The 24,479-nt window shown below is 40.1% G+C and overlaps 1 protein-coding gene across 1 annotated transcript in view; it reads left to right on the top strand.

Annotated features, from left to right (window-relative positions):
• CCDC175 (coiled-coil domain containing 175) overlaps positions 1–24,479 on the top strand; it is a 71,778-nt gene that overhangs the window by 19,715 nt on the left and 27,584 nt on the right. Inside the window, exons 8-13 of the mRNA XM_054448149.2 lie at positions 5,698–5,779; positions 11,864–12,000; positions 13,724–13,834; positions 16,429–16,500; positions 18,335–18,470; positions 19,020–19,151. Of these exons, the coding sequence (XP_054304124.2) occupies positions 5,698–5,779; positions 11,864–12,000; positions 13,724–13,834; positions 16,429–16,500; positions 18,335–18,470; positions 19,020–19,151 (670 nt within the window). The remainder of the gene's footprint in view (positions 1–5,697; positions 5,780–11,863; positions 12,001–13,723; positions 13,835–16,428; positions 16,501–18,334; positions 18,471–19,019; positions 19,152–24,479) is intronic.

Raw genomic sequence — 24,479 nt, 5'->3', positions numbered from 1 at the left:
TTTGGGTATATATCCAGTAATGGGATGGCTGGGTCAAATGGTATTTCTAGTTCTAGATCCCTGAGCAATCGCCACACTGTCTTCCACTATGGTTGAACTAGTTTACAGTCCCACCAACAGTGTAAAGGTGTTCCTATTTCTCCACATCCTCTCTAGCACCTGTTGTTTCCTGACTTTTTAATGATCACCATTCTAACTGGTGTGAGATGGTATCTCATTGTGGTTTTGATTTGCATTTCTCTGATGGCCAGTGATGATGAGCATTTTTTCATGTGTCTGTTGGCTGCATAAATGTCTTCTTTTGGGAAGTGTCTATTCATATCCTTCGCCCACTTTTTGATGGTGCTGTTTGTTTTTTTCTTATAAATTTGTTTGAGTTCTTTGTAGATTCTGGATATTAGTTAGCCCTTTGTCAGAGAAGTAGATTGCAAAAATTTTCTCCCATTCTGTAGGTTGCCTGTTCACTCTGATGGTAGTTTCTTTTGCTGTGCAGAAGCTCTTTAGTTTAATTAGATCCCATTTGTCAATTTTGGCTTTTGTTGCCATTGCTTTTGGTGTTTTGGACATGAAGTCCTTGCCCATGCCTATTTCCTGAATGGTATTGCCTAGGTTTTCTTCTAGGGTTTTTATGGTTTTAGGTCTAAGATTTAAGTCTTTAATCCATCTTGAATTAATTTTTGTATAAGTTGTAAAGAAGGGATCCAGTTTCAGCTTTCTATATAAGGCTAGCCAGTTTTCCCAGCACCATTTATTAAATAGGGAATCCTTTCCCCATTTCTTCTTTTTGTCAGGTTTGTCAAAGATTAGATGGTTGTAGATGTGTGGTATTATTTCCGAGGGCTCTGTTCTGTTCCATTGGTCTACATCTCTGTTTTGGTAGCAGTACCATGCTGTTTTGGTTACTGTAGCCTTGTAGTATAGTTTGAAGTCAGGTAGCGTGATGCCTCCAGCTTTGTTCTTTTGGCTTAGGATTGACTTGGCGATGCGGGCTCTTTTTTGATTCCATATGAACTTTAAAGTAGTTTTTTCCAATTCTGTGAAGAAAGTCATTGGTAGCTTAATGGGGATGGCATTGAATCTATAAATTACCTTGGGCAGTATGGCCATCTTCACAATATTGATTCTACCTATCCATGAGCATGGAATGTTCTTCCATTTGTTTGTATCCTCTTTTATTTCGTTGAGGAGTGGTTTGTAGTTCTCTTTGAAGAGGTCCTTCACATCCCTTGTAAGTTGGATTCCTAGGTATTTTATTCTCTTTGAAGCAATTGTGAATGGGAGTTCACTCATGATTTGGCTCTCTGTTTGTCTGTTATTGGTGTATAAGAATGCTTGTGATTTTTGCACATTGATTTTGTATCCTGAGACTTTGCTGAAGTTGCTTATCAGCTTAAGGAGATTTTGGGCTGAGACACTGGGGTTTTCTAAATATACAATCATGTCATCTGCAAACAGGGACAGTTTGACTTCCTCTTTTCCTAATTGAATACCGTTTCTTTCTCCTGCCTGACTGCCCTGGCCAGAACTTCCAACACTATGTTGAATAGGAGTGGTGAGAGAGGGCATCCCCGTCTTGTGCCAGTTTCCAAAGGGAATGCTTCCAGTTTTTGCCCATTCAGTATGATATTGGCTGTGGGTTTGTCAAAAATAGCTCTTATTATTTTGAGATACGTCCCATCAGTACCAAATTTATTGAGAGTTTTTAGCATTGGAGGGCTGTTGAATTTTGTCAAAGGCCTTTTCTGCATCTGTTGAGATAATCACGTGGCTTTTGTCTTTGGTTCTGTTTATATGCTGGATTACGTTTATTGATTTGCATATGTTGAACCAGCCTTGCATCCCAGGGATGAAGCCCACTTGATCATGGTGGATAAGCTTTTTGATGTGCTGCTGGATTCGGATTGCCAGTATTTTATTGAGGATTTTTGCATCGATGTTCATCAGGGATATTGGTCTAAAATTCTCTTTTCTTGTTGTGTCTCTGCCAGGCTTTGGTATCAGGATGATGCTGGCCTCATAAAATGAGTTAGGGAGGATTCCCTGTTTCTATTGATTGGAATAGTTTCAGAAGGAATGGTACCAGCTCCTCCTTGTACCTCTGGTAGAATTCAGCTGTGAATCCATCTGGTCCTGGACTTTTTTTGGTTGGTAAGCTATTAATTATTGCCTCGATTTCAGAGCCTGTTATTGGTCTATTCAGGGATTCAACTTCTTCCTGGTTTAGTCTTGGGAGGGTGTATGTGTTGAGGAATTTATCCATTTCTTCTAGATTTTCTAGTTTATTTGTGTAGAGGTGTTTATAATATTCTCTGATGGTAGTTTGTATTTCTGTGGGATCGGTGGTGATATCCCCTTTATCATTTTTTATTGCATCTATTTGATTCTTCTCTCTTTTCTTCTTTATTAGTCTTGCTAGCAGTCTATCAATTTTGTTGATCTTTTCAAAAAATCAGCTCCTGGATTAATTGATTTTTTGAAGGTTTTTTTATGTCTCTATCTCCTTCAGTTCTGCTCTGATCTTAGTTATTTCTTGCCTTCTGCTAGCTTTTGAATGTGTTTGCTCTTGCTTCTCTAGTTCTTTTAATTGTGATATTAGGGTGTCAATTTTAGATCTTTCCTGCTTTCCCTTGTGGGCATTTAGTGCTATAAACTTCCCTCTACACACTGCTTTAAATGTGTCCCAGAGATTCTGATATGTTGTGTCTTTGTTCCCATTGGTTTCAAAGAACATCTTTATTTCTGCCTTCATTTCTTTATGTACCCAGTAGTCATTCAGGAACAGGTTGTTCAGTTTGCATGTAGTTGAGCTGTTTTGAGTGAGTTTCTTAATCCTGAATTCTAGTTTGATTGCACTGTGGTCTGAGAGACAGTTTGTTATAATTTCTGTTCTTTTACATTTGCTGAGGAGTGCTTTAGTTTCAACTATGTGGTCAATTTTGGAATAAGTGTGGTGTGGTGCTGAGAAGAATGTATATTCTGTTGATTTGGGGTGGAGAGTTCTGTAGATGTCTATTAGGTCTGCTTGGTGCAGAGCTGAGTTCAATTCCTGGATATCCTTGTTAACTTTCTGTCTCATTGATCTGTCTGATGTTGACATTGGGGTGTTAAATTATCCCATTATTATTGTGTGGGAGTCTAAGTCTCTTCGTAGGTTTGTAAGGACTTGCTTTATGAATCTGGGTGCTCCTGTGTTGGGTGTATATATATTTAGGATAGTTAGCTCTTCTTGTTGAATTGATCCCTTTACCATTCTGTAATGGCCTTCTTTGTCTCTTTTGATCTTTGTTGGTTTAAAGTCTGTTTTATCAGAGACTAGGATTGCAATCCCTGCCTTTTTTTGTTTTCCATTTGCTTGGTAGATCTTCCTCCATCCCTTTATTTTGAGCCTATGTGTGTCTCTGCACATGAGATGGGTCTCCTGAATATAGCACACTGATGGATCTTGACTCTTTATCCAATTTGCCAGTCTCTGTCTTTTAATTGGAGTATTTAGCCCATTTACATTTAAGGTTAATATTGTTATATGTGAATTTGATCCTGCCATTATGATGTTAGCTGGTTATTTTGCTCATTAGTTGATGCAGTTTCTTCCTAGCCTCGATGGTCTTTACAATTTGGCATGTTTTTGCAGTGGCTGGTACCGGTTGTTCCTTTCCATGTTTAGTGCTTCCTTCAGGAGCTCTTGTAGGGCAGGCCTGGTGGTGACAAAATCTCTCATCATTTGCTTGTCTGTAAAGGATTTTATTTCTCCTTCACTTATGAAGCTTAGTTTGGCTGGCTATGAAATTCTGGGTTGAAAATCATTTTCTTTAAGAATGTTGAATATTGGCCCCCACTCTCTTCTGGCTTGTAGAGTTTCTGCTGAGAGATCAGCTGTTAGTGTGATGGGCTTCCCTTTGTGGGTAACCCGACCTTTCTGTCTGGCTGCCCTTAACATTTTTTCCTTCATTTCAACTTTGGTGAATCTGACAATTATGTGTCTTGGAGTTGCTCTTCTGGAGAAGTATCTTTGTGGCATTCTCTGTATTTCCTGAATTTGAATGTTGGCCTGCCTTGCTAAGTTGGGAAGTTCTCCTGAATAATACCCTGCAGAGTGTTTTCCAACTTGGTTCCATTCTCCCTGTCACTTTCAGGTACACCAATCAGACGTAGATTTGGTCTTTTCACATAGTCCCACATTTCTTGGAGGCTTTGTTCATTTCTTTTTACTGTTTTTTCTCTAAACTTCTCTTCTCGCTTCATTTCACTCATTTGATCTTCAGTCACTGACACCCTTTCTTCCAGTTGATCGAATCAGCTACTGAAGCTTGTGCATTCATCACATAGTTCATGTGCCATGGTTTTCAGCTCCATCAGGTCATTTAAGGACTTCTGTACACTGGTTATTCTAGTTAGCCACTCGTCTAATCTTTTTTCAAGGTTTTTAGCTTCTTTGTGATGAGTTCGAATTTCCTCCTTTAGCTCAGAGAAGTTTGATCGTCTGTGGCCTTCTTCTCTCAACTCGTCAAAGTCATTCTCCATCCAGCTTTGTTCCGTTGCTGGCAAGGAGCTGCATTCTTTTGGAGAGGGGGAGGCTCTCTGATTTTTAGAATTTTCAGCTTTTCTGCTCTGTTTTCTCTCCATCTTTGTGGTTTTATCTACCTTTGGTCTTTGATGATGGTGACGTACAGATGGGGTTTTGGTGTGGATGTCCTTTCGGTTTTTTAGTTTTCCTTCTAACAGTCAGGACCCTCAGCTGCAGGTCTGTTGGAGTTTGCTGGAGGTCCATTCCAGACCCTGTTTGCCTGGGTATCAGCAGCAGAGGCTGCAGAACAGTGAATATTGCTGAACAGCAAATTTTGCTGCCTGATTATTCCTCTGCAAGCTTCGTCTCAGAGGGGTACCCGGCCGTGTGAGGTGTCAGTCTGCCCCTACTGGGAGGTGCCTCCCAGATAGGCTACTCAGGGGGGTCAGGGACCCACTTGAAGAGGCATTCTGTCTGTTCTCAGATGTCAAACTCCATGCTGGGAGAACCACTACTCGCTTCAAAGCTGTCAGCCAGGGACATTTAAATCTGCAGAGGTTTCTGCTGCCTTTTGTTCAGCTATGCCCTGCCCCCAGAGGTGGAGTCTACAGAGGCAGGCAGGGCTCCTTGAGCTGCGGTGGGCTCCACCCAGTTCCATCTTCCAGGCCGCTTTGTTTACCTACTCAACCCTCAGCAATGGCGGGCGCCCCTCCCCCAGGCTCGCTGCCGCCTTGCAGTTTGATCTCAGCCTGCTGTGCTAGCAATGAGCATGGCTCCATGGGCGTGGGACCCTCCAAGCCAGGCGAGGGATATGATCTGCTGGTGTGCCGTTTGCTAAGACCCTTGGAAAAGTGCAGTATTAGGGTGGGAGTGACCCGATTTTCCAGGTGCTGTCTGTCACGGCTTCCCTTGGCTAGGAAAGGGAATTCCCTTACCCCTTGTGCTTCCCAGGTGAGGCGATGCCCCGCCCTGCTTCGGCTCTTGCTCAGTGGGCTGCACCCACTGTCCTGCACCCACTGTCTGACACGCCCCAGTGAGATGAACCCGGTACTTCAGTTGGAAAGGCAGAAACCACCTATCTTCTGTGTCACTCACGCTGAGAGCTGTATACTGGAGCTGCTCCTATTTGGCCATCTTGGCTTAGAATTCGAAAGTATGTTCTTATATGAATGTTTGCCTTCCTTTGTTCATAGGTGTTTTTTCACAGATAACAAAGAAAAACTAGATGATATATCTAATGATGAAAAAAATGAATTCCTGAACAAGATAAAACAGGTAAGAAGGCAGAAGTCATGACTTTTACATTATAATTGCATTTCATTTTCAGTTAATATTTAAAATATGTGAGAAATATAGAATTTTTCAAAAGGATATTTTTCATTTACCAATAATATGGTTGTTTGTAGTAATTTAAAAAATTTTATCTCCTCCCAAAGTACTTTAATTATATTAAAGAGCAAAGGTTGTCCATGTACAGAGGAACTGTTTTTTGGTAACTTTTCATGTGAGTATGGGTACATTAGGACTATCCATGATTAATGGATTAATGGATATTTTTGATGTGAATTTTTTAGAAAGTTAGAATATTCTTGCTGTTGTGTGCTGCACCTGTGAAGTGCAGCAACCTGCTCTACACTTAAGAGTATTCTAAATATTATATATCATATTGTGATGGTTAATACTGAGTGTCAACTTGACTAGATCAAAGGATGCAAAGTATTGATCTTGGGTGTGTCTGTGAGGGTGTTGCCAAAGGAGATTAACATTTGAGTCAGTGGGCTGGGAAAAGCAGACCCACCCTTAATCTGGGTGGGCACCATCTAATCAGCTGCCAGTGCAGCCAGGATATAAAGCAGGCAGAAAAACGTGAAAAGACTAGACCAGCTTAGCCTCCCAGACTACATCTTTCTCCCATGCTGGATGCTTCCTGCTCTCAAACACCAGATTCCAGGTTCTTCAGCTTTGGTACTTGGACTGGCTTCCTGGCTCCTCAGCTTGCAGATGGTCTATTGTGGGACCTTGTGATTGTGTGAGTTAATACTCCTTAATAAACTCCCCTTTATATATACATCTATCCTGTTAGTTCTGTCCCTCTAGAGAACCCTGACTAATACACATATTATAGTATAATATTCTAAATACTTATTTAGAAGTATTTGAGTCAGATTTAGCCCCCAGGAGAATTCACTAGACATTTTTCAAACTTAGGTTAAAAAAAATCATATCGTAAGTAGATAATCATGTGAGTAAACCAAGATTTAGCCTCAAAATATTCAGTGAAGCATTCATTAGGATAGTGAAAAATTGGGGGTGAGGGTGAGTAATACAATTAAAATTCAACCAAAAGGCCTTGGTTAAATAAGTATCAGTATTGCTCATAATATGTTATTGAGTGACAAATACTATATTATAAAACAGTAGGCTGGGCATGGTGGCTTACGCCTGTAATTCCAGCACTTTGGGAGGCCTAGGTTAGTGGATCACCTGGGGTCAGGAGTTCAAGACCAGCCTGACTAATATGGTGAAACCCCATTTCTACAAAAATAAAAAATTAGCTGGGTGTGGTGGTGTGCACCTGTAGTCCCAGCTGCTCAGGAGGCTGAGACAGGAGAATTGCTTGAACCTGGGAGGCAGAGGTTGCAGTGAGCTGAGATTGCACCACTGCGCTCCAGCCTGGGTAGCAGAGTAAGAGTCCCTCTAAAAAAGAGAAACAACAGCATGTATGATATGATCCCTTTTAATTACTTATATACACAAATACACATACACACTAGACATAACTGAAATTCTTCTTGTCCCTTGTATTGAAGGAGAAATATCCTTAGTATCTCTTCCCAACACCTCATATATCCAAACTTAATTTCCTTTCTTTTATTTTCTTTCTTTCTTTCTTTCTTTTTTTTTTGAGACATAGTCTCACTCTATCACCCAGGCTGGAGTGCAGTGGCATGATCTCAGCTCACTGCAACTTCTGCCTCCTGGGTTCAAGCGATTCTCCTGCCTCAGCCTCCCACGTGGCTGGGATTACAGGCTTGTGCCATGACACCTGGCTAATTTTTGTATTTTTAATAGAGACGGGGTTTCATTATGTTGGTCAGGGTGGTCTCCAACTCCTGACCTGAAATGATCCACCCACCAGGCTAGAGTGCAGTGGCATAGTCACAACTCACTATAGCCTCAACCTCCCAGGCCTAGGTGATCCTCCTGCTGCAGCCTGCTGAATAGCTGAGACTACAGGCACTCACCACCATGCCCAGCTAATTTTTAAATTATTTGCAGAGACAAGGTCGCTTTATGTTGCCTAGGCTGGTTGTGAACTCCTCAGTTCAAGCAATCCTCCTGCCTTGGTCTCCCAGAATGCTGGGGATTACAGGCATGAGGCACCACCCCTGGCCACACATACTTAATTTTAATCGTTCAGGAGTTGGGTCAGGTACTCTCTGTCTACATCCTCTATCTTTGTTTTGCCCAAGTCAACCAGGATATAAAATTAACATTTTTCACTAGTTTCTAAAACAAATTTAATTACACTAAGCATTTCATGATCTATTGCAAACTCTGTTGGAAATTTTAGTGGTCATGGGGAGAAATCCTGTTGCAGAGCACAAAGCCATCTTGTTCACCACCTTTTCTTTCTCTCACAGTTCCTCATCTATCTTCTTGCCGTAGGATACCACCCCACATCCAAATTCTTCTCCCTCTTTTACAAAGCATAATATCTGCCTCTGCACCCATGCCCTGAGGCTCATCAGGGATATCAAAGGCAGCTCTCTCCTAGAAGAACGATTTGTACCAATTAAATGCTTTCCATTTTTGCTTTTGTGAGCTATCAGCATTAGGGATGGCTTCCCCTCTAGGCTACTGTGATTCTTTTAGTTGCAAGGATACCTAACAACAGACAGAAACCAGACAAGGTTGGTTTGTTGGCTGGTTGGTTGGTTTCAAATTTGTCTTTCATTTTGTGAGCAAAATATTATTTTTCCTCCCATTTATTTCCTACTGCAGAAGCTATTAGACAACTTTCTGACAATAACTCCACATTTTCTAGCCCACATGATTTTCTGAACAAGCTAGGACCCCTAAACTGGCATGGCTTACTTGGTCAAAGAGTTTTCCTTTAATCCATAGTCCTTAACCAAATTCCATGGTTATAAGTGAGTGATCACTTCAAAGAGTGCAAGGCTCTTGCCTACTTATTATTTTCACTAGGGTAGAAACTATGGGCTCTTAGTGACATCCAATCATAATTCTCATGAGTATTGGAGGAACATTCAAAGATTGACATTCAACTCGAACTTTACCTTTTTTTCCCAGCATCTCCCCTCCCTCACCAGCCCCTGGCAACCACCATTCTACTCTCCACTTCTGAGTTCAGTTTTTTTTTAGATTTTGCATATAATTGGGATCATGTAATATTTGTTTTTCTGTACCTGAATTATTTCAGGTTTCAACAATTTCAGAATTGTTTTCTGTACCTGAATTATTTCACTTAACATGATGTCCTCCAGGTTCATGTTGTCACAAATAACAAGAATTTCTTCTTTTTTAAGGCTGAATATATTCAATTGTGCATGTATACATTTTCTTTATCCATTCATCAGCTGATGAACACCTAGGTTGATTCTACATCTTAGCTACTCTGAATAGTGCTGCAATGAACATAGAAGTACAGATATCTCTTTGCCATACTGATTTCATTTCCTTGGGATATATACCCAGCAGTGGCATTGTTGGATTTAGCTTTGTTATTATAAAATATTACACATTAAGGAACAATACATAAACCATAAATATACAATATTTATGTACATATTTTTGATGAATATAATTTATTAATTTTAATGAAGTCCAGTTTATCAAGCTTTTTCTTTTTAGTTAATGTTCTCTATGTTCTATGTCATGAGACTATTCTCTTCTGTTACCATTGAGAAGCTTTGTTTTTTGACCTTTCACATTTAAGACTACGAACCATCTGGAATTTATGTGTATGTGCTTTGAGATAGTGGTCAAGATTCATATTTTTCCATAAGGTTGTCCAATTAACCAGCATCATTTACTGAAAATACAATCCTTTCCTTCACTACATCATGGTCATACTATTGTCATAAATCAAGTATAGATCATAAATGTATATGTGGATTGTTGACTCTATTCATTTGAACTATTCATCTCTCCTCACACTAAAACAATATTGTCTTAATTAGTACCTTTAAAATGAGTTTTTATGGCCAGTGGTATAAATCCTTCACCTTTGTTTTTCAAAATTGTTCCAGCTATTCTTGACCTTTTCAATTTTGTCACGTTCTTCCAAAAAACCTGTTTGGATTTTGATTGGGATTGTATTAAATCTGTAAATCAGTTTGAAGAGGGTTTCACGTTTTCACAATATTGAGGCTTCCAATCCATTAACATGGCATATGTCTTTTGTTTTTAGATCTTCTTTGTTCCCTTTGCCTTACCCGTTCAGTTTCACTATGATGTGTCCAAATTTTCTTTTCATTTTTCCTCCTTGGGATTTATCTGGCTTCTTAAATCTGAGAATTTCTATATTTCATAAGTTCTGCAAAATTTTCAGCCATTATGTCCTCACCTGTTTCTTTTGTCCTATTCTCCCTGTGTTGCCCAGGCTGGTCTCTAACTCCTGGGCTCAAGTCATCCTCCCACCTCCGCCTCTCAAAGTGCTAGGGTTACAGGCACGAGACACCACGCCTGGCCTATAGTAGATTTTGATTGCTTTGTTTTACAGTATTGATTTTACTCAAATGTTTAGAAACTCTAGATATTTGTTCATCTTTTAATTGTGCATATTTATTTATTTATTTATTTATTTTTGAGACAGGATCTCACTCTGTCACCCAGGCTGGAGTGCAGTGGCATGATCATGGCTCACTGCAGCCTCGGACCTCCCAATCTCAAGCAATCCTCCCTCCTCAGCCTCCCAAAGGGTGAAGCTCTTCGGAATCCCAGACTAAAACAGTGGCAGGTTTATGCAGGCTCAACACCTGGATGAGCATTACATGTTGGCTTTTGTTCCACTTGCCATGCAAAAAAACTCAAAACTTGGTTTTCAAGTGGTTTCTTCTATGTTAGTAAGTGTCTTCAGGGCAGAGGAATTTTAAGTGCTAGCCTTACCACTCTGGATTCTTGCGTTCTCCTAGAATTAGGCCTAGCAATCCCCTATTATCCTTTATTTTTTATTTTTATTTTTTTAGATTCAAGCACATGTGCAGGTTTGTTACAAGGGTATATTGCATAATGCTGAGATTTGGGCTGCTAATGATCCCGTCACCCAAGTAGTGAATATAATACCCAATAGGTAGTTTTTCAACCCTTCCCCACTTCTTCCCTCCACCTTTTTGGAGTCCCCAGTGTCTATTGTTCCCATCTTTGTGTCCATGTATACCTAATGTTTAGCTCCTACTTATAAACGAGAATATGCAGTATTTCATTTTCTGCTTCTGCATTAATCCACTTAGGATAATGGCCTCTAGGTGCACCCATGTTGCTAGAAAGTATATGATTTCATTCTTTTTTATGGCTGCATAATGTTCCATGGTGTATAATTACCACATTTTCATGTTCATGGGCACCTGGGTTGATTCCATGTCTTTGCTATTCTGAATAGTGCAGCAATAAACATGAGCACAGGTATCCTTTTGGTAGAATAATTTATTTTCCTTTGGGTATATACTCAGTAATGGGATTGCTGGGTTGAATAGTAATTCTATTTTTGTTTTTTGAATAATTCTTTATTATCTTGTGAGTTCTTCAACACTTCTACAAATATTTTTTCATGTAGCTATTTTAGTTGTCCTCAGATAGAAGGTTGTTTTGAACTATTCAGCCCATTGTTTCTGCTAAACTTGACTTTCTTACCTCGTTTGAAGCAATCTAATAAGCAAAAAATTCTAATCTCATGTAGAACACTGGTGGGTACTATTTTTTGTCCTCAAATAGAAATATTTCACAAGAAGCAAGCATAATATTAACTCAAAGATGTTTTGAGGAAGAGCTTCTGAGGATGTTACATTTTCTATAGTTTATATTCTGGAAAAAGTACATACTAACGTTGCTCAGCAGTCACAGTTTATTCATCCCATTTTGCATTTCAATATGGATTATTACTCTATGGTTTTGCAGCAGGGTTTACTATTTTTCTATACTTAAAAAAATTTATAGTAGAGGTCCCAAAATATACAGTTGTATGTTTGCTGTAGAATTAAATCACTCGGCATTTATGGCATATTCACGGTGGGCTAAGCAATATCCCAGGTGCTCTCCGAGTTGCCACCTGATGCAGATGGCCTCAGAGGAGCAGTGAAGCCAGTCCTCTCATTCACCTCCTTTGTTTTTCTCTAGCTGGTTGAAACACTGCATGCTGCTCGTATGGAATACAAAGACCTACGAGAGAAAATGAAAACTCTTACCAGACAATATAAGATTGTTTTAAGTGAGGAAGAAAAAACTTTTTTGCAAAAACGAAAGATTCATGATGAGTATGTCTTTACCCACACGTGTGATTCAACATGCCATCATTATGGGGTGCTTTTCTTGCTGTCAAATTGGTGGCTCTCCACTTAAACTTATCCTAATTTTAAAATCTATTGACAAAAATGAAAACGTTTGCTATCATTACTGGTTTCTGTCTCAGCAGCTCAGGCTGCCATAACAAAATACCATAGACTGGCTGGCTTAAACAACAGAAATTGATTTTCTCACGGTTCTGGAGGCTGGAAGTCTGAGTGAGGGCCCTTTTCTAGCTTACAGCCACCCAGCCGCTTTCTCTCTGTGTCTTCACGGGGTGGAGAGAGAGAATCTGCTGTCTGTCTGGTGTCTTTCTTTTACAAGGTCCCACCCTCACGTCCTCATCCAAACCTAATCACTTACCCAAAGGCCCCATCTTTATAATATGCTCGAACATTATCATGACACTAACGCCCCACAATGTTCCTTTCTGCCATTCTAAAGCACTTTAAATTTTAATTTTTTCTCATGAAGAAAGCAATGCCTGTACTTGATTTTTAAATTCAAATATAGAAATGTATAGCTTAGAGAGTAAAAATTACCCAAATCTCTCTATTTCTTCATCATGTTGGGGGTTAACGTTTCAACAGATAAATTCTGGAGATGGGGGAGGCACAATTCTGTCCACAGCAGTTTGGAAGATGAGTCACTTAGATAAAATACGTTCTGTTACAGGCAGCTTCCTATCAATATCTGGGCATTTGAACAAGACTATAAACTTCTCTGAGCCTCATTATTTTCTCCTGCAATTTGAGACAAAAAAATAACTACTTGAAACCCCATCTCTACTAAAAATACAAAAAATTAGCTAGGCATGGTGGTGAGTGCTTGTAATCCCAGCTACTCTGAAAGCTGAGGCAAGAGAATCGCTTGAACCCAGGAGGCGGAGGTTACAGTAAGCTGAGATCATACCATTGCACTCTGGCCTGGGCGACAAGAGCCAGACTCCGTCTCAAAACAAAACAAAACAAACAAAAAAACCCCTTATCAATCCACACACTGAGAGGAGCACTTTACATCTTATTAAATTCATTCATCCATTGAGCTAGGCATTGTAATTCTCATTTTATAGCTGGTGAAACTGAAGCTTATTCACAGGTGAAGCTAATTGTTAGCTTAAGATCACACTCTTATTAAGAGGTAGAGCCAATATGCAAAATTTGTCTGACTGACTCCTTCACCTTCCACGGAAGAACATGACAGAATTGATAAGCACGTTAGGAGAGACACACCCACTCAGAGAGATGGAGCACTACACAACTGTTCTTGTTGTTTTGTGGTTACTATTGTGGTGAATGTTCTTTCAGTGGCTTGGGAATTTTCATAAATTTTATGAAAATCCTATGTGTACGCTGGGCGCAGTGGCTCACGCCTGTAATCCAGCAGTTTGGGAGGCCAACATGGGCCAATCGCATAAGACCAGGCGTTTGAGACCAGCCTGGGCAACACAGGGAAACCCCGTCTCTACAAAAGTACAAAAATTAGCTGGGAAAAAATTTGAAAAAAAGAAAATCCTATGCATAAATTTAGATCTAGCTACCACTAGCAAAAAGACTTTGTTTCTATTTTTTAATAATTTATGTAGCGAATAGCTCATGATCTGAACTTTCAAAACTATTTTTGAAATTCTTATTTGTGTTTGCATATTTGATTACGTCAGCCTTCAACAAATGATAACTCTGTTTTTCATGATAGAAATCAGAAACAGCTGACATTTATTTCTCAGAAAGAATACTTTCTGTCACAAAAGAGAGTAGACATCAAAAATATGGAAGAAGGACTCATCACACTCCGGGAACTTCAACAGTATGTTTTGTTGCCTTTGAAATTTTTTATCTTTACTTTCTCTGCATTTATTTTTTAATAAATGATAGCAATAAATCTATGTTGATTTCTAACATACTACAGAAAAGGAAGTTTATAACTAGCTCTCTCTGTTTCACAGTCTGGAAGTCACTCTCATGGACTTTTTCATTGAAAGGATAAACAGGTTCTGAATTCTATGGGAGCTCCTGGGCCCCAGGAATGGACCAGTTGGGGTGCAGTGACAAGAATGTGCCTGAACATTATCACAACACTGAGTCCCATTGATGTTCATTTCTGCATTCTGAGTCATTTTAATTCTAATTTTTTTCTGATTAAAAAATAATACCTGTACATGATTTTAAAATTCAAGTATAAAATGCATAACTTAGAGAATAAAAGTTACCCTAAAATCTCCATCTCTCCACAGGCATAATCACTGTTAACAGTTTACTATATATGCTTTCAAATATATATTTATATGTATGTATCCAAAAATTGGATTATACTCTACTATAACTGAATTTGTTCCACTTAAAATTATACCTAGGAGGATGATAAAACAAATAAGGTAAAATGGTAACATTTGGAGAAGTTGGTGAAGGATATATGGGAATTCTTTGTACTATTTTTTTATGCTTACCTGTTGAGTTTGAAACTATTTCAAAACAAAGAGAATATATATATATATACATCTTTTCTCAATCTTTTCTCCAACCGCATAGTATTCTATGCAGATTATAGTATAATACACATTATACTATATTGTATTTAACCAGCACTCTATTGATGGAGATTTACTTTTGTCTGTTGCCTATATTACAAATATTTGAAGTTAACATCTCTCTCTCTACCCATATGACTTTTTTTGTAATAAAGTCCTAAAAGTTGAAGTGCTGGATCAAAGGAGGATGTATATTTTTCACTTTTATAATGATTGTCAAAATGACCTATGTAAATATTCTACCATTGTACACATTAAGACTGAGCATAAGGCAGCTTATAGTTCAGTTGGGCAGAGAAGCAAGACTAACACATATGAAATAATTAATGAACCACATATGATGGTGAAAAATAAACCATGTATGACAGTGAATTATATAAAACAGTCAAGCATGAAAGTGAAATCAAGGAGTCCTTCGTTGTATAGGATTTAAAATTTGAACTAGACCTTTAAAAGCAAGTCAGATTTTTCTGTGCTCATCATATGGGGGAATGATATCACCACACAAAGGGAGACACATGATTTAAATACAGGACAATCAAGAAGCCAGCTTATAGAACTAAGGTAGGTGGTGATGAAAATTCAAGCACATACCAACAGATATCTGGAATGTGACAGGAAGCATAGGTTCCTTGAATGGTTGTCCCCATATTGTTAAATAATATATTCAAACATCTGTTTCCAATTATGTCAGCTTCATAAGGAAAACTATGAACTACTAATAAAAGAGGAGGAAGATCGATTTGGACTGAATCAGGTTTTATGTTCCTCATGAATAATGCAAATTTTATAGTCAGTTGCTGTGCATAATTGCTCTGGTCACCAGGAATCTCAAAGCCAAATTTGTGGCCCAATGTTATTATCCATTTAGGATTTTTTAATATTATTGTTGCTTTATTTTAAACTGGTTCAAGTTCTTTATGGATTACATTAAATATGTAAATAAACAAAATCAGTAAGGTTGGGGTGAATTGTGAGGAGCCTTAGAGATCCAGAGGAGGATATTAGATTTATTTTGGTAGGAAATTGAGAGCCCATACTACAGTTTCAAACAGAGAAAGAAACACGAGAACAGGTATGTTTCTAGTTTATTTAAGAGTGTTTCCTATTCTAAGTTTCATTTATGAATATTTCTTTCAAAAGATATAAAGCAGCATTTTACTTATGTGGCTTTCAATTCATTTCTGTCCAAGAAGCACTTAATAGGGAAAAGGCGGGGCGGGGTATAAAAATAAAGGCTTCTGTTACCTATGTTGGAATCTTCACATTTCCGTCCATCCTACCACAAGAAAATCTTCTATCCTTAGTTAGTACTTTTCCCCAGTTCAAGAAACTATATTGGCTTTCTGAATTGTATATTATATCAAATCAGTGCTCAATCTAGGGTCTGGAGTTCCTCAACAATGTGTCGACCTTACTTCCTCTTGTGTCATAGGGTTATTCTTTCCTTCATGTCCTCTGTATACAGCAAGCCTAACTTATGTCATAACAGAGGCCTGACTTGCTGTTCCTTCCCTCTCTGTATTTGCAAATGATGACACCCTTTCCTTGGTAAGATTGCACCTCCATTCTGACAATCCACATTCCTCCCTCTGAGAAACATTAACCTCTACTAACCCTTCATCAGTTGCCTCCCCAGAAATCTCTTCTCTATCCTTGGCTATTCACCACAACCGTTGCAGAATCAGTTTGCACTAACATAGAATTGCAATTGTCTATCAGTCTGCCACTGAAATGTTTAGTTGTTTCACAAGGCTTATTTTGTCTTCCAAATAGACTATAGCCTTACTGAGCATACAAATTATGCATATAGAGTCTATTGTGTATTCTAACAGCTCCCATAAATGCAAAATCCATATGTTTTTCTTTTTAGAGCAACAAAAACAGTGTATCAGCAACAAATCAAAATCCTGAGTGCTAACCTGGAAAGAGAAAGTCAGAGATGGTAAAAAAAAAAAAAAAAAAAAAAGTTTATTTGTGTTTTGTGTTATGAGCAGTATATGTTATCTTAATGAACAGTGCAGAGTACTTGTTGTTACTAGAACCCAAGGGAATGATTTTCCTAAATTATGTGTAAATTATCTCGGATCTAGATGTGTTGGTTAATTTGATTTTTTTTTTTTTTTGGCATTGAACAGAATCAAAGTTTTCCATTTCAATCAAGTGCAGTCACCAAAGAGTAAAATTGCTAATATTTGTGCAATGCCTTTTGCTCATTCAGGCCTCTTTGTGAACCAGTAGGGGAGGTGACAGGTATGGTAAGAGAGGAAGGTGGCGTGAAGGCTACCGGCTCTGCAGATGGCCTGCTTTGGTTGCTGACCTTATTAGCTCTGTGACCAAGGCTAAGTTATTTAATAACTTCTCTTTGCTCCCATCCCTATAAAGTGGGGAAGGATAACAGTACCTACGTTACAAAGTAGCTGTGAATGTAAATGAGATGATACATGTAAAATACTGTATTAAGATCAGTGCAGCTAAAAAGCTCTTATACTTAGCTGTATTTTATTATCGTTGTTGTTATTGTTAGTATTATTATTTTGAGACAGAGTCTTGCTCTGTCGCCCAAGATGTAGTGCAGTGGTGCCATCTCGGCATACTGCAACCTCTGCCTCCCAGGTTCAAGCGATTCTCATGCCTCAGCCACCAGATTAGCTAGGACTACAGGCATGCACTACCACTCCTAGTTAATTTTTTGTTGTTTTTTTTTTGAGACGGAGTCTCACTCCGTTGCCCAGGCTGAAGTGCAGTGGAGTGATCTCGGCTCACCACAACCTCCGCTTCCCAGGTTCAAGCAATTCTCCTGAGTAGCTGGGATTAGAGGCATGCACCATCTTGCCCTGCTAGTTTTTGTATTTTTAGTAGAGATGGGGTTTCACTATGTTGGCCAAGCTGGTCTCAAACTCTTGGCCTCAAGTGATCTGCCCACCTCGGCCTCCCAAAGTGCTGGGATTACGGGTATGAGCCACCATGTCTGGCCAATGTTATTACTGAATTTGCACTTAAAGACTCTAATTGCACTTTTTTTTTTTTTTTTTTTTTGAGACAGAGTTTCACTCTTTTTGCCCAGGATAGAGTGCAATGGCATGATCTCAGCTCACCGCAACCCCCGCCTCCCAGGTTCAAGTGATTCTCCTGCTTCAGCCTCCCAAGTAGCTGGGATTACAGGCCTGTGCCACCACACCTAGCTAATTTGTTTGTATTTTTAGTAGAGATGGGGTTTCTCCATGTTGGGCAGGCTGGTCTTGAACTCCTGACCTCAGGTGATCTGCCCGCCTCGGCCTCCCAACGTACTGGGATTATAGGCGTGAGCCACCGCGCTTGGCCCTAATTGCACATTTTTACCATTCTTCAAATATGTAGCTTTTTAATGTTGTGGTGGAGAAAAATTTGAGAAAGCAGAAGTTTGAAATCTATCAGTAGCACATCCGGTAATTTAGGTAATTCTATTATTATTTCTGCCTGGGCCTCATTTTCCACTTGCCCCAAGCCTTCCTCATTTCTATCCTTTACCTGAAGGAGGCAAGCTGCCAGGTGTGTTTTGTTGGCTGTTCTATTGGAAGTGCAGATGTAACTTCTTACTCTGAAGCAACTTGCAGAGACAGAATTGAGGTAGTTAATGTTTTGTCTTACTTTTTCATGCAATGTGTGTAGTCTGCAACACTAATAGCACAAACAATTTTGTGTAGTCATAGTATGACTTGTTTTGCTTTGAATTTCTTCATCTTTTTAGTAAACTGCTATGTCAATTTAATGGCAATTCTTTTTGCTCTGATCTCTAGTGTTATAACTCAGTGGAAAATGGCTTGCTTGAGAAAAAAGCATGCACGTTGGACAGCCAAGATAAAAGCTGAAATACAAGCTATTACAGAAAAAATTCAGAATGCAGAAGTTAGACGAATTGAATTACTTAACGAGGTAAGAGAACTGAAGGAACTTAGAATTAGTCTCCTACATTGCATATCAGCAATTCTCCTTTAATATTTAATTAAATCTTATCTTATTAAAAAGTATTTTCCTTTCTGCTCATTTCATGTTTAGAGTGAGTTATGTAATTTTCTTAGGAAATGTATTCACTTGCTGTATATTAACTAGAGAGAATTAGCAAATACAGTAGAATATGCTTTTGAAGCATGTAACCAGAAACTTACTTGAGATTAGTCTTTAGGGGAATTACCTCTAAAAATAGGAGCCCATGTATCATTTCTTTAAGCTTTTATATTTACCCTCTGCTCACCCACTGTCCTCTACCCTCCCCACTCCTCACGTCATATTTATAAAAATATCACTTGGTGAATAACTTAATTTCTGGAGGAAAAAATATTTCTCTCAGTGGTTGCTGAGAAATTATATGAACTGAAATCAGAAGCAGGCCTCCTGCAAAGAGATATTAATTTCCTGGCTATTTGAAAATGTAAGGCTGATCACTACAAGAGAAATGACAAATTCTCATTTTTCTCTAATTAGACCAGTTTCAGAGAACAGGAGATCAGTGAATTTGTGGCACAGATTGATAAACTTACAATAGAATTAAAAGAAGAGGAGAAAGCATTTGTTAACAAAGAAAAAATGTTAATGAAAGAGTTAAGCAAGTATGAGGTAAATTTTATTTTGCATCTAAGAATACTTTTGGATGACTACATGAGGGGGAGGGGGAATACTATTTCATGCTATTCTAATCAGTTAAATGTAAAATAAATATTCTAGTATGAAAAAGGTTACAATTTCATTCTGGATCTTTCTTCTTTTCCTGAAGAGGAAGCAGAGCAATAAGAAATATTTTTTCAGCAAAAATAATAATAATAATCACACTTCATATTATGTAGAACTGTTGGCAACGGCCTTGGAGACAGGTGGAGTTGTGTAGGAAGCCATTTGGAGCTGGCTTGAAAATAGCTGGGGCAAGGGAGATTAGTAAAGTCAGTCTCAGATGTGCTCCTTAAAAAGAGGGTATCATGCTGCCTTGAGAACTGCCAAAAGCCACCCTGAGATAGAACAGGGCATGGATGCTGGGGGAAGTGGAGAGAAAAGGCACTGAAAGTACCCAGAAGTGCCAGGTCCACAGAAACACAATAAAAAAATGCACCTTTTCAAGGCGATGATACTACCCCGGAGGCAGCCATTAGCAGAGCAGCTGAGAACAGGGATGGTGGTAGAAGCCTTCCTGAACTTGATCAGGTTTGAAAAGGAAGAAGAGGCCTTGGCTACACCAAAGAGGGGCTTTATTTGAAGGAAATAATCTCATACTGCAGGACGAAAATAGGGAGCTTGGAAATTTTCTAATTTAGAGTCTTACCTGATCCAAGTTGTCTTCCCCCACCCCATTCCATCCTGCCACATCCTGCAGAAACCCTCTACAGATGACTGGCCCAAGGACAGCCAATTCTTTCAATTAATAATAGTAACCAAAAGAAAGTAGTCACATTTTTTCATACAAAAATACTAGGAGAAAAACAACTGAAAAGAGGAACAAAACTTTCCAACAAATGAAGAACAGTCAGAAAAAATGGTGGCATGGAACAAATAAAAACTATGATCAGGCCAGGTGCAGTGGCTCACGCCAGTAATCCCATCACTTTGGGAGGCCAAGGTGGGTGGATCACGATGTCAGGAGTTCAAGATCAGCCTGGCCAAGATAGTGAAACCCCGTCTCTACTAAAAATACAAAAAAATTAGCCGGGCGTGGTGGCATGCGCCTGTAATCCCAGCTACTCGGGAGGCTGAGGCAGAGAATTACCTGAACCCAGCAGGCAGAGGTTGCGGTGAGCCGAGATCACACCACTGCACTCCAGCCTGTGTGACAGAGCAAGACTCCATCTCAAAAACAAACAAACAAAATACTATGATCAAACATTCTTCTATGAATTTAAAAAAATAATTTAATAGCAGTACAAAGGAAAATTATTAGCATGGAAATGTAGAAACTTACGGAAGAGATGTCAGAAGGTGAGGGCCAGAAAATAGGAAGAGGTGGAACAGAAACCGGCGCAACTCGGGGAACAAACAAATGAAGGAAAGATGACACAAATGACTACAATGTTAGAAGAAACGGGGTGAGGGGGGAGAGGAGGCGGGGTGGAAAGCATTAGTCTAGGTGCCTGGCATTCTTCTAAATTCTGAAAAACAGGCAAAAACTCTGCCTTTATGGAGCTTTCTATCTAGCACGGGGGAATGAAAATAAATGAGATGAACAAGTAGTATATTGGATGGTGATAAATGGCATAGAGAAAAATCAAGCAGGGAAGTGGGACAGGGAGAGTGCACGTGATACGGTCTGTGTGCTGTTGTAAATAGGGGTAGTCAGAGAGGGGTCCTGCTCTGAATATGAAGCAGGGTGCCCTGCAGATGTCTGCAGGAGATGGGTCCGGGCAGAGGGCATGCTAGGCAGGAAGGGCCTGAGGCAGGACCCTCCCATCTAAGGAACCACAAGGTGGTGGGGTTGCTGAATAAGAGCTGGGGAGTGCTGGGGTGGTGGGAGTCATCTTCAGGAAGCAGATGCTGAGATGGAATTAGGAGTGATAAGGTATATTAGGGAGAAGTATCTATGACAAGATTGGGCAGGGAAAGCTGTCAGGCCATTATGTAGCCTGACAAACTCTCTCTGGGGAGCTCTGGAGCAAGGATTGCCTGTTAGAAGAGGCCTGCCTTGGGCAGAAATGGCTGCCTGCATCCTTGTACCACCTCCTTGCTTAGTTACTGACTGGGGACTGCCTCAAAGGAGCATGATATTGGCTAGATAGCTGAGCTGACCCTGAAGGAGCCAACTATTGGATGTGTGAGGTAAACACATTCCTCACAATGGTGTGGTGAGTTCGCCTTCAAGGGGAGATCCAAGTGGAGGATCAGGCACACCCTTATAGGCCATCATAAGTACTTTGTCCTTTGTTCTGTCTGGGCTAAAAAGCCATTGGAGGGTTCTGAGTGGAGGGCTGAAATAATCTGAGTTTTTCCTTTAATTAGGATCACTCTAGCTTCTATGTTGAGTGGAATTTAGGAAAGAAAAGGGTGGACATAGGAAGAACAATTAGGGAGCTAAAGCAATAACCCAAGTTAGAAATGAAGGTAGCTTGAACCAAAATGGTAACCGAAGAGGTGTTAAGAAGCGGTCAGCGTCTCAGATATTTTTGATAATCTTACCATCATACCTACTGGTAAAACAATGAAGGCAATTCCATCTGAGTCATGAACAGGATAAGGAATAAGGATCCTATTTAACTTTTTACTCAAGTTTATACAGTGCAATTAGGCAAGATACATAAAATAGAAGCATAAGACTTGGCAGATGAGATGATCGGTAGATCGCAAAACTCAAGAAAATCAACTGCAAAACCACTACACACAAGCCTCCAGCCTGCACTCGGCTTGCCAGGCTGTGTGCCCACTGCAGGGCTGTGTCCACCCATGCCTAATTCACACAAAGGGATGGGCCAATGACAGCCTGTGCACCATTATTATATAGCAATAACCCGATTTCCCCTCGATAATCAGCACCAATAACCTCAGGCACATTGTAATCCCATTTCTGCCTTTGATTCAGTGGCATGAGGAGCCCAAAATTAGAAGGAAGCAACCTCACATTGTGGTTTATGAAACTATTGTTGTGCCCCTGGTGGAACCATTTTTCTCCCCAGTAGTATCTCTAAATCAACAGAACCCAAAGTCACAGGGAGGAAAGGCAAAATCATTAGGTTTAATAGTGAGAAGTCCCACTACCATTTGGGTCTCTGACCCACACATTCTAAGGAAAACAGCCCTGAATATTAATTAGATTAGTCACTGGTTCATAATATAAACATCCCAGTGTTGGGATGTGTTGTCGACAAGGCAGTGCTGTGGCTGACTTTTCCATAGGCCTGGCTCCGATACTGGGCCCTCCATTGTAAATCTTCTATCAGAGATTGCCACAGATTTTTCACATCATCCTGATATAGCATGGACAAGCCCAGGCCAAGGACCATTCACTTTTCTGGGTCCTACAGCCCTGTGTCTGGCAGAATTTGATCAGAGAAGCAGAGCTGCCAGGAAAAGGGTTTATTATAGGGCTTGACCTTCTGCAACTGTGGTATTTAGTTACACAGGCTGGTGAGGCTGTCAGCTTTACATCTGGTGCTGGGGCCTGAAGTCAGCAGGGCAGGTACTTGGGATGGAAAGACCAACAGGAAGTCAATGGAAGCAAAAACAAACTAGAACTCACAGGATGAGTGAGGGTGGACTGGAATCTGCATCGGTCTCTCTTTTCCAACACTCCAACTTCAGGGAGATGGGGGACCTGGAGCAGAAACTGGAGCCTGTCGTTACTGACCTATAAATATGCATGTGGCTCAGGAATCAGAGGCAATGAGAAAGGATCTGAAGACCGTGTGAACCTGACTGACTGCCCCACTCCAACAACCTGAGCCCACAGGCAAGCAACTTGCTACACTGAACCTGGTACCCCACAGTCTCTTTCAGAGAACGGAACAAGAGAATGGCTTCTTATCACGGCAGCCCTGGGAACCTGAGCTGCATACAGGCAATGGGAATGAATTAATGCATGCACATACAAACTTGTATTTACAGGCTATTCTTTTTTAAAAAACATAGTATGGATAATACAGGATTGCGTTTCTTTTTTTTTTTTTTTTTTTTTTTTTTTGAGATAGGGTCTCACCCTGTTGCCCAGGCTGGAGTGCAGTGGCGCAATCTAGGCTCACTGCAACCTCCACCTCCTGGGTTCAAGCGATTCTCCTGCCTCAGCCTCCCGAGTAGCTGGGACTACAGGTGCATGCCACCACGCCTGGCTAATTTTTTTGTATTTTTAGTAGAGACGGGGTTTCACCATGTTAGCCAGGATAGTCTCCATCTCCTGACCTTGTGATCTGCCTGCCTCCGCCTCCCAAAGTGCTGGGATTCCAGGTGTGAGCCACCGTACCTGGCTGGATTGAGTTTCTTAATTCAACCTGCTTAAATGTTGCAGTCTGGAGAAATGTACTCCTGCTTCTGCATTATGATATTTTTGAATTATGGTATTTTTCTATGCATTTTAGCTTCTTTGTATTTATTCATAAGGATGCTAATGGCAATTTGGGAGGAGACATATCAGCCAGCATATCAGTGTATTAGTTAAGGTGCAAGAAAACTACTCTATCAAAGATATACTAAAACACAACGAACATAAGCAAGATGTGAAAAGGGTTAACAACCCTCTTTCCTTTTTTATTGGGAAACTGGTCCTGGGTTAACCACTTTCTGGCTCCTTCCCCTAATAGCCTGATGAAGGTAGAACATCAGCTATATTATGAAGCAACATTGCTTGTATAATAATGACTCCTGATTTGTATGCTGCATCTTGACTGGAAAAATAACCCATGGGAAACTGTGGCATTGGGCTTCCCTGGGTTTGGTGGCTCTCTTAAGTGGGTATGCCCTTTGAAATCTGGAAAGTATGTCCAAGAGATATTAGTTCCTATATGAACATGGGGTTTCTAAGCCAGGGAGACTATAACCCCACCTGTGTGAGTCTGTCTGTCTCTCTTGCATCTGAAGTATCACTTTGGTGGGCTTGAAGGAAACAGCCACTGGTCTGCTGTCTTGTGCAGACACCTCCCAATAGGGAAGCATGCCTGGCACTGCCCTGCTAAAATTTAGCATTTCCTTCCAATTATGTGTGCATACAACTTGGATAAAAATGAAAACTAAAACTAAAAGTTTTTAAGAGTAAACTGGGACAAGTGTAGCCTAATCAAATTTTGTGAGTCTGAACATCCAGCCAGGAAGATGCTCAAAGGGTTCACTACAGCAAGAGAGATGTTTGTTTCTCTTTCCCAGTCCAGGCCATAGGGAAGGGGTCCAGGGCTGGCAGGGTGGCTCTGCCATCGTCAGCATGAGCCTAACATCTGTGCATCAAGGAGTAGCTTCCATTCTCATTCTCCTCTGGCCAGGGGAGGG

The sequence above is a fragment of the Pongo pygmaeus genome, chromosome 15, assembly GCF_028885625.2.
Source record: "Pongo pygmaeus isolate AG05252 chromosome 15, NHGRI_mPonPyg2-v2.0_pri, whole genome shotgun sequence".
Taxonomy (NCBI): Eukaryota; Metazoa; Chordata; class Mammalia; order Primates; family Hominidae; genus Pongo; species Pongo pygmaeus.
Note: the sequence above shows the minus strand (reverse complement) of the source record. Positions and strands in the feature narration are given on the sequence as shown.